Source organism: Sinocyclocheilus grahami, unplaced genomic scaffold, assembly GCF_001515645.1.
Source record: "Sinocyclocheilus grahami isolate Dianchi unplaced genomic scaffold, SAMN03320097.WGS_v1.1 scaffold529.1, whole genome shotgun sequence".
In the NCBI taxonomy this organism is placed as follows: Eukaryota; Metazoa; Chordata; class Actinopteri; order Cypriniformes; family Cyprinidae; genus Sinocyclocheilus; species Sinocyclocheilus grahami.
In genome coordinates, this window is record NW_015505708.1 from 106,771 (window position 1) to 118,616 (window position 11,846).

The 11,846-nt window shown below is 33.3% G+C and overlaps 1 protein-coding gene across 1 annotated transcript in view; it reads right to left on the bottom strand.

Moving 5' to 3' along the window:
- gbe1b (glucan (1,4-alpha-), branching enzyme 1b) overlaps positions 1–11,846 on the bottom strand; it is a 200,863-nt gene that overhangs the window by 17,313 nt on the left and 171,704 nt on the right. Inside the window, exon 16 of the mRNA XM_016238020.1 lies at positions 9,445–9,575. Within this exon, the coding sequence (XP_016093506.1) occupies positions 9,445–9,575 (131 nt within the window). The remainder of the gene's footprint in view (positions 1–9,444; positions 9,576–11,846) is intronic.

The following is an 11,846-nucleotide window of genomic DNA, read 5'->3' on the forward strand; positions in this document are numbered from 1 at the left end:
GATTCTATCAAATACCAACAGATAAAAAATAAAAAAGTGACTGACTCTGTTAGCAATCTTATAATGGGCCCATGTTTGGATCTTCCAACTGGACAATAATCCAAAAACAAACCTTAAAAACAACACAAAAATGGGTCACTGGGCACAAAACCAAGCTTCTGCTATGGCCATTCCAGTTCCCTGACCTGAACCCTATAAAGAATGAGTGTGGTGAACTGAAGAGGATAAGTACCATCATGGAGCTGGGAATCTGAAGGGTCTGGAGATATTCTGGATGAAGGAATGGTCTCTGATCTCTTGTCAGGTGCTCTCTAACCTCATCAGGCATTATAGAAAAAAACTCAGAGCTGTTATTATGCCAAATGGAGGTTTCAAAAAGCATTGAATAAAAGGGTGCCATTAATTGTGTCCAATGTGTATTACAGAAAAAACATTTATGTCATAATGATATTTCCCCCCATTTTAAATTATTATTCTCCAATGAAAGGTTAGATTTATGTGAATTTTTTAAATAAAAGATCAAAATGATTAACAATGCAGATTTATTTTCACAGCCTTCTTTGATCATATTTACCAAGGGTGCCAATAATTCTGACCACGACTGTATATTTATATTCTTATATTATACATAAATATATTCAGTAAATAAACATAACATATTTTTCTTAAATATATACATGCGTGTGTTTGTATATATATATATATATAAATACACCGAGTATACACACATATATTATGTAAACAAACTTTTATTTTGGATGCGATTAATCATTTGTCAGCACTAGTTTTTATGTTATGTTTGTTTTTGCTCACACTATCAGTTTAGGGTTTAACACCACCCATGTGACATTTATGAATTGTCGTGAAATGTACAGCTAATGTAATAAAACGTTCATTGAGATTCACATTAGTTTGGGATAGAACTGAATGGGCTTTTAGTGCCACTCACTGGATATTTCACTTTGAAAGTGACACAAAATGTACAAGAAGAATCATTATACAATTTTGTAGAAGTGTCGCCACAGGCACATTTTTCTAATAAGCCTTGGTTGGACTTTTAGCACGGAGGCTGGATCACTGAATTAAATAAAACATGACTGAACATCTTTTAACTTGTAACTACGACTGAAATATAGATATCAGTACCTACATTTTGTAAAGAGATAAGCAGTAGTTTTGAATGCTAACATTATTTAACATCTATGTTATAAAATGAAGACAAATATGGCACAGTTTCACTCAAATTTATTTTGTGGACCTGTACAATTTACAAATTTGTAAAACTAGTCTTCACTTCTTCAGCTCAAACACAGTGTCATCATTAGCATCTAGCAGGCTAATTTCATATAAAGGTCCTTTCATATGACTTACACTAGTATTCCCCATTGCACTGAACTCTACAAAGTGCAGTGTCATGTTGCACACGATCAAGGGCTATAACGCAATGTTCAGAGTTCAAACAGCTTCAACTTTGACCCTGTTTGCCTGCTCTTCTTTCAAAGAACAGCCATTGACTAGTGGACAATTTGCATGATGTATCATTATCATTAGCAGAAAAGCTGACAGATAGAAGACATCAAAGGCACATTGTGACAATCTCCTTGCTGAAATAAACCACTTAAACCAGCCTACACTCTTAAAGGGATAGTTCATTAAAAAAAAGAAAATTCTGTCATTAATGACTCACCCTCATTTCGTTCCAAACCCGTATGACCTTCGTTCATCTTCAGAACACAAATGAAGATATTTTTTTTGACAAATGAAGCGATTTCTGTCCCTCCATAGACAGCAAGAGAACTGCCATGGTCAAGGCACAGTAAGGACATTGTTAAAATAGTCCACGTGACATGAACCTACGAGAATACTTTTTGTGCGCAAAGAAAACAAAAATAATGACTTTAGTCAACGATTTGCAGAGGAATACAATATTGCACAGGCATACATTGTGGAAGGGTTGAACTGCTGATGTTGCATGGACTATTTTAAGGATGTCCTTACTACGTTTCTGTGCCTACACCTTGGTAGTTCCTTTGCTGTCTATGAAGGGATCAGAAAACTCTTGGATTCATCAAAAAATATCTTAATTTGTATTCCGAAGAAGAACAAAGTTCTTATGGGTTTGGAACGACACGAGGGTGAATAATTTTAATTTTTGGGTGAACTACACCTTTAAAAAAATAGAGGTCCCAAATGAGGGTTTTTGCAGCAAAGCCATAACTATTTGGGGTACCCAAACAACCTTTCAGTGAGCAGTTCTTAACAGAACCATTTTAGAACATTTTAATAATCTAAACAACCTATATAATCTATAGTGGAACTTTTTCCACTATAGAAGCTTTTGTGGTTCAATGGATGTTAAATGTTCTTCATGGACCCATCAATGCCAATAAAGAACCTTTATTTTTAAGAGTTTAGGGTCTCCTAGGTCTAGCGTAGGTGTAGTTTGCTGGTTTTTGAGGGGTTTTTGGGCACTTCAAGACATCTTGGTCAGATAGGGAGTCCATCTTAAACCTGGTTTAGGCTGGTCTTTTTAGCAGGCATATGCCTGCCTACCATTGGAAATGTATTTCCAAGCTGTTCTGGAAACAATAATGCTATTATCGATGCCAACATTTGATGTTGCGGCTCTAGAGGAAGAGCACCAGAAGCAAGATGCAAGCAAGAAGTGCTGCGTTGCACGATATCAGTTCCGCCCCATGTGGATTCACACAGACGGCACGTCTGAGATCCATAAAAAGACATCTTCGGAGAGATGGAGAGAGAAAGAGCATAAATAAGACTCAGGGATCCTTTATAAAGAGAAAGTCTACCTAAAGCATTCATGCATTGATCAGTACCACCCACTCCCATTAGACAAGCATGAATGTCACCCAGGACCAAAGCACATGTGACAGTACAGCAAACGCGAACGTGCCGGAAGAATACTAAAAGTATGTGTGTAGATGAGTGTGAATACACAAGACCCAGAATAGCTAATTCAATGTTCCCTGGCAAGCATGCCAGTGTAACAGCAGTGGCTCTCCAGCTGAAATTGGCAGTTGGAGGCTTTTAGCAATTATGTTTTTGTTAGCCCTTACAGATGCTTGTCTCGGAGGCCAGGCAGCGCTGGCGATGAAGCACTGTAATCAGCCAAGCCTTGCTGAACAAAGAGGAGGGCCTGAGATCAAAGTCAATTTGCTCACAGGAGGAAAAAGAGCGGACGAGAGGGTAACAGGGCTAAGGACCGCTGGACTCTGAAGCTCTGATGACCTGAAGAAAATGTGTGCATGATCGCGATTGAGAAGAGGGTCGTGATCTCGTAGCGAAGGCAGTAATGGCGGTCTGTCCTTTGAGGGGCAAATGGGTCTTGGCACTGGAAAGCATTCTGGAACCAAATTTCAAAATGAAGCCGTTGCGAGGTTTATCATCTCAGCTGAATTATGAATCTTTTTCTTGTAGGAAACATTTTTGCAGATTCTACTGGCGTGTTCACTGAATAGGCTAAAGTAGGGCCTGAAACTTTTCTGAGGTGTTTTCATAACTTCATAAAATGTTGATCGTCAAGAGGTTTTAAGAGCTGTTTTGCAAACTGGTTGCCAAAACATGGGACTTTAAATATGGTTTAAAATACGTGATTCTTGTTAATTTGTACATTTCAACCAAAACACACCAGCACTACAATTTGTGTAAAGTCTGAGGGATAAAAAAAACCCTCCTGGAAACCATACCTTTAAACAAACAAAAAAACAAAAAAACAATTTAAATTATTAAAAAAAGAATAATTATGTGATGCAAAAATGACATCTATCATTTATTTGTCATCTGTCATATATTAATCTATCATCAATGACACCTATTTATTTTTTCTTAAATAATTTTACATATGTTAACAATGAACAATAATTTGTTACATTATTTATTATACTATTACTATATATTAACACATATAGTTAACTATTAGTGTTAACTATATATTAACACTATATAGTTAACTATTAAGTATTACTCTATTTTAATAATTCTTGGAGATTTTAACAAATCAAATCTCTCCCGTGAACTGCCAAAATACAAGCAGCACATTACGTGTCCCACCAGAGACAGTAATATATTGGAACACTGTTACACAGCAATAAAGGATGTATATCACTCTGTCCCACGAGCAGCTTTGGGGCTCTCTGATCACTGTTAGGTTCATCTTATACCGACCTACAGGCAGAAACTGAAATCAGCTAAACCTGTTTTAAGGACTGTTAAAAGATGGACTAATGAAGCAGGGCAGGATTTACAAGCCTGTTTCGACCTCACTGATTGGAGTGTTTTTGAAGCTGCAGCAACGAGTTCACAGAGACTGTAACTTCATATATCAGTTTCTGTGAAGATATGTGCATTCCTACCAGGACATTCTACCTGCCCTTAACCTGCACTTAAGGTCTGTGTAGAGAATGTGAACCGGGTCTTCAGGAAGCAGAAATCTAGGAAAGCTTCAAGCCCAGATGGTGTTTCACCTGCCTGTTTAAAAGTCTTTTATAATATTACATATTTTATATGTAAAATATTTTTACAAAGCAAAAACACATCCATTTTAGTGACATTTTCCACCCATTTTTAAATAAATGCTGTTCAGTTAAACTTTCTATTCAAGAACCTTGAATAAATTTACCGTGGTTTCCACAAAAATATTAAGCACAGCTGTTTTAACCATTGATAAATATAAGAAATGAGCAGCAAATCATCATACTGAAATGATTTCTGAAGGATCATGTGACACTGAAGACTAAAGTAATGAGGCTGAAAATTCAGCTTTGCCATTGCAAAAATAAAATAAATTTCAAAATACATTCAAATAGAAAACAGTTACTTTAAATTGTAATAATAATAGTAACTGTAACTCACTAACCCCAAACCTCTGAATGGTAGTTGTGTGTAAGTATACAAGTAATAAATAAACAGAGTAAATTCTACATTTTTACTGGTTCTGATTTCCAGCTTCTACAATTATTTTAAATGAGATCAAAAGTGGAAAACTGCTCAATGCAAATATAGTAGGTACTTATGATTTGCTCTTCAAGAAACTATATACATAACCATAACATGCCTGTATGATACACTGACCCTCCTTACAACGCTTTCATCTTCAACAGCAGAAATCATTCCCATGAGATCCCCTGTGTTCTGCCTCACATGTCAATATGAATTTCCCTCCTTTATCACACTCATTACGCATTTTTTTGTATAAAGTCATCAAGCATCTTTGAGCTGTAAAGCCTGCTGCTGTTCTGCCCGAGGACAAGCCTGTTACAGATTCAAGGAGGATTGCTGATATGCTTGAATTATTTAGAATGGCGTTCAGGTAAATGCCCCTGACAGATAATATGAGAATGATGACCTGACACAATCACAGACGCCTGTTGGCACGCAGCGTATCAGAGACACATCAGGCCTGACAGGATGTGCTTTCATGATGATACCCAACTGGGATTTACAATACTCCATCTTCTGAATGGAGAGAAGCACCTGAAGTGCGCGCCCATCGAGAGCAGAGAACCAAAGATTGAAAGGAAAAAAACCAAAGCATCGAAGGTTTGAGCTCCTGTCGAAAGCTGATGTCGACAGAATTTTAATGGCTGATGTTTGTGGTGGAGTGCTTAACTCAGGGGAAACTTTGTCTTCTTTTTTTGAAAAGAGAGAAAAAGTCGGAGGAACAAAACGGATGCTCTTCCTGCTGAATGGACATGGGAGAGACTTTTTAAGGCGTCGAAGTGCTTTGTCTCACTCTCTAGAATCCAAATTCATGACCATGTCCACCTCCCTGAAGCTTTTTTGTTTTGGGCTTTACCTATAGTAAAGTTTCACAGAAATATGGCTTTTGCAGCTGTCATCTGATGAGGCGGGAGCTCATGCCAAAGTGTATTTAAATGTGTAAAAAGTAAAAAAAACTCATTTTGGCGTGGTACACGTGGTATTGAATATAAGTGTATATAAGCATACATATAAGCTGAACATCTGTAAAATTACAGTACCTTCTCAGGTTTGCCTAATATCACAAATCAATGACAAAAATTAAGTGACAAATACAATGGGAGTTCGACTGGAATTATGAAATATTATGGCTGCGGTAAGATTACAATTGTCAAATCAAATTTTGATCAACAAGTAAAATGATTCATGGTCACATTAAACAAGATAAATTAAACTATTTATAATAATATAGAAAACATTATTAAATCATGATTTTTTTATTTACCCAAATACATATTTAAATAAATAAATAAATACTGGGAATAATAATAATAATAATAATAATAATTATTATTATTATTAAAGGTATTAGCTGCAATATAGTGGTGTATTGCTGGCCAAAATCAGCTTATTTTTGTAACAGTCCAACAAAAAATTATATTTTTGGTATGTCTGATTTGCATTTCATAACAAAGATCATGTAATCATGGAAAGTGAGTGATTAATAAAAGATTAATAAAAGATAAATTAAAAGATGGGAAAATTAAATAAAATATAATATATAATAGACATTAAAAAGGAGAAAAAAATAAAAATAAAATAACAATATAATTTATTAATATGATGATAATATCATTGAATTATTAATCATTTATTTATTTAATAAACATATTTGGTTAAATACAAATATTTGGGAATAACTACAGTGTTAAAGATTTACTATTGTTGCAATAATGATATTAATAATACATTATTATTAGTAGTAGTAGTAGTTGTAGTCCATTTTTTTGCTGTGATAATGAGGCATATTTGTGAACCAAATCAGATTATTTGTGCAACAGTAAAATATCCAAATAAATATTCTGATCTTGTGTTCACAAAGATCATGTTAAACACCATTCAATAGCAATTCAACTAAACATTTAAATTGTCATGTTTGCAATATGTAACATTTTAAACTTTTCAAATGTAATATTATTAAGGAGCAATATAGTGGTGTATTTGCGGCCCAAATCAAAGCTGTATAATAAATTAACTGCACTATATATAAAAATCAGAGACACAATCACAAGGAGATGCATCTGAGATGTACAACTGAAAACCGGTCCACTGAAGCTCCCTGAACACACCAAAAACACACAAGCCCACTCTACTCTCACATATCTAGAGATACAGTGTGTTATTATGACTTTACCCGACCCATCTGATACCATCTAACAGACGACTGACTGATAACAGAGAGAAATATGGATGCAAACGCACAGACATATGTGTGCGAGATGGTTGGGGTTTAATGAAAAAGCACTCTGGACTCGTTGGGTCAGACTTGTTTACCTCTTCTGACACAGAGTGGCACTTTCATCTGTCTTCTGCTCTAATTGGACGCTCTGCTTCGACTCTCATCTTTTAAGCACGGTTACCTTACAGACACACACACACACTGTAAGGCGTGTTTACCTCTCGCGCTCATAATGACAGCTATTTCTGCGGCTTCTCAGCTGTTTGCATCTGAAAGCTGGGTTCTCCTTCAGCACTTCCTGCGGCTAAACCTGTTGTACACAATCACACTCTTCAATGAGGATTCTGTCATCATTTGCTCACCCGCATGCTGTTGCAACATTCAATTTCAGTCGCTTGATACACAAAAGCTATTGTTCATCTTCAGAAGACTTGCCATAAGTCATACGGACCACTTTTATGGCGTTTTTGCAACCAGTATAATATTCAAAATAAATAATTCAAAATTGAGTTCCACTGAACGTCATATGGGTTTGGAATGACATGAGGGTTAGTGATATATAGATAGATAGAAAGAACGATAGAATGAAAAAAATGAATAAAAATATAAATTAAAAAATGAATCAATATTGAGAATGATTACAGCATAATAATAATAATAATAATAATAATAATAATAATAATTATTATTATTATTATTATTACATTATTCTTATTATTTAAGGTCTTAGCTGCAATATAGTGGTGTAATAATAATAATGACAACAACAACAATAATAATAATAATAATAATAATAATAATAATAATTATTATTATTATTATTACATTATTCTTATTATTTAAGGTCTTAGCTGCAATATAGTGGTGTAATAATAATAATGACAACAACAACAATAATAATAATAATAATAATAATAATAATAATAGGAAATTATTACATTATTATTATTTTTTATTATTACACCACTGTATTGCAGCTAATACCCTAAATAATAATTATGATAATAATAAATAACTGTAATAAAAAAATATATAATAATCATTATTTAGGTCAGGGTATTAGCTGCAATACAGTGGTATAACAACAACAACAACAACAATACTACTACTACTAATAATAATACTAATACTAATAATAATTATTATTATTATTTAGGCCAGGGTATTAGCTGCAATACAGTGGTATAACAACAACAACAGCAATACTACTACTACTACTACTACTACTAATAATAATAATACATATCGGGAATGATTACATTATTATTATTATTATTATTATTATTATTATTACAACATTATTATTACAGTTATTTATTATTATCATAATTATTATTTAGGGTATTAGCTGCAATACCGTGGTGTAATAATAATAATAATAATAATACACATAGGAACTAATTACATTATTAGTATTAATATTATTACAGGAGGATTATTATTACAGTTATTTATTATTATCATAATTATTATTTATCTGCAATACAGTGGTGTAATTAAAAAATAAAATAATAATAATAATAATAATAATAATGATAAATATTGGGAATTAATACATTATTATTATTACAACATGATTATTATTACAGTTATTTATTATTATCATAATTATTTAGGGTATTAGCTGCAACATTGTGGTGTATTTCTGGCCCAAATCTGCTTATTGTTTTAACAGTAAAATATCCATTGAAATACATATTTTTTTGGTTTGCCTTCTTTGCATGCGATAACAAAGATCACGTGAATCAGTTTTTGAATCATTTGAATCAAAGTGAATAATACAATCAGAAAAATGAAAGAATGTTACCATAAGTTTTTTCAACTCATGTTTTATTATTGTTTATGTTTTGTTATAGTAAGTATGCATTCATATTTGGGTTTTATTTTTATATTTTCAGTATATTTCATTTTAGTCTAAGTTTTAGTAATTTTGGTATGCACTTTGCCATTTTTATTATTTTTTAGACTTCTATGTAGTTTTAGTTTTATTTCAGTTTTATCAATTTTAGTATTTCAATTTAAACAAAAAAAAAATAGAAATGCTGCCTTGGTAACCAACTGAAATCAGTTTCTCATCTAATATTTCTTATTTTATTTTTATTTGATTTATTTCAGCTTTATTTCAATTAACGCAAACAGCTTTTAATAGTTTTAGATTTTGTTGTAGTTAATAACGGCACTGCTTTTCTCCGAGATAGATATCAAATCTTTGAGAGCAGCATTATGAAGCTGTCAACAGACGGAGCGTCTACAGAGGTGAAGGATACTTCCCCGGCGGCCCCACTGCCACTCTGTAGTTGCTGTAGCTGTTGGTTGGGTGGAAGTTGAAGATGAAGATGACGTTGGCCCTCTCGAAGACGATCACCTTGTCTCCCTCATGTTTGGCGCTAATGTAAGCCTACAGAGAGAGACGGAGATCAAAGATTGAGCACAGTGGGATTGCATGAGATTTGTGTGCTTTTAATCACACATGTTCTGTATCTCAGCCTCTGCATGTTTGATCTTTAGCAGTAACGCTGTGGTTCCCATCTGTACAGATATTGTTGAAAATCCCACAACTTTCCATGCCCTATGCATGAACTCATTGCTAATCATCCCAACGTTATTAAACCTCTGTTCTGTAAGATGGGTTTTGAGAAATTTCTTACAGGAAGTTTCCAACTACCCTGAAGTTTCATAGTATGAAAGAAGTTTAATTTGGAAAAAAGAACAGATTAAATGGAAAAAAAGATATTGAAGTAAAAATAAATAAATAAATAAAAACAAATAAGAAATAAAAAGAAAATGAGATACAACAAAAAAAGAAAAAATAACAAATCAAACGTACTCCACAATAAAATATTTCAATAAATATTAAATGCAATAAAATAAATAAATAGTGTTGATTAGTTAAACTGTGCGGAATAAATACTTCTGAGAAAACAATATTGAGAATTACTACATTCTTAAAAAAGAACTCGTTAACAAAAATAAATAAATATAAATATAATCTAGATTCATAAATAAAAGTCTTAAAGGAAGTCTCTCACTGCACTAAAGGTTCATAGTATGCAATAAGTTTTATTTGGCTCAAATATGGATTAAATAAAAGCTAAAAGACAATTCAGGAAGAGACAATAAAAATTGAGAAATAATAATAAATACAATCATTAGTATTACACAAAAACTTTATTTATCATGTATGCATTTCTTGTACATACTGTTAAAAATAAATAATTAAAAAATGAGTGCCAAATAAACAAAGAGTTTCAAAAGATTTATGATTTATATATATATATCGCACACATAATCTAAACAAATAAATAAATAAATACAATTAGTGCAAATTTAATTTTGAAAAAAAAAAATGGGATCAACTACAGTATATTCTTAAAAATTAATTATAAGTAAAAGTAAAAAGAAACATTAAAGTATTTCTCTATTGTGATTAATACAAAAAAAATCCATCTATGTTTTACATGCAGTATATTTGAGAATTGGTGGCCAGCTTAGTTTTTTGCAACTGTAAAATTTCAAATGAAATAAATATCAAGAAGCAAGAAGAATATTTCCAAAGGGCCCATCCACTGAAGATCTTTCTCCCTACAAAACACAGACCCTTCAAACTACTCAAACTCCAACTTTTGAAATGTGGGATTTTTTTTTCTTTTCTTTAATATCTAACTGAAATCCAGAGATGACACTCTTGGGGCAAAACTGCAGCTCACTGTCAGCAGCAGATGACTGCAATGATTTAGCTGGTTTCCAGCTGAAAGACAAGTCTGTAACATGCCATTACCAGAGATTATCAGTGTCACTCTGCCCCACTATTTTTAGTGGTCCAGACCCTCAACCAATTTGGGAACTGAAAAAGAAAGAGAGACAAGAAACGCTCCTACTGAACAGATAAGACATCCAGATGAAGGAGCCAGAATTCAGGATTTATCTGAAGAGTTGCATTCTTTTCTGTAGCTCTTATACTTGGCAGGGTTAGAAACCAACTTTTCTATTAAGGGGCAATAATTGCTCCCTAGAATTGATTTTGAGGGGCATATATGACCATTTTACCATTTATGAATTATTATGCTTTTTATGCTTTATAAATTCAAGACTTTAGATTGGTTAATTTAAAATTGCTAATTTGCAGCATGAATAACAAAACGGTTATTCAAAAAGCGAATAAATGATATAAAACGAGCAAAAAGATTATTAAACCATCAATGACCTCAGTCTAGCACGAATAGTACTACCAACAAAAAAAATAAATAAATGTAAGTGGCCTTTTCACACAGAACGCATTTTTTTTTTCTATTTCACTGCGGTACTTTCCCATTGCTTTTCCATGTAAACAAATACACGCCACAGATGGACGTGTTTGACTGACGTGTCTTTCGTGTGCAAAACGACATTCCAAAAACATGGAGCTCAGGGCCCAAAACTAGTCCAATTGCATTTCGAGGAGGGTCCCCCAGTAAAAAACACATTCCGGGGGGTAAAATACACGTTTTTGGTGGAGTTCCCTTGGTAAAATTAACATACCAGGGGCTAAATAACACGCTAGTGGAGTCGCTTCAACCCACGGACATGAAAAACAGCCTGCGGCAACAGTGTTAAAGGCTTAGTTCACCCAAAAATTAAAATTCGGTCAAATTCCGTCTGCAGCGGTGCACCACCGTTATGGAAAGAGTAT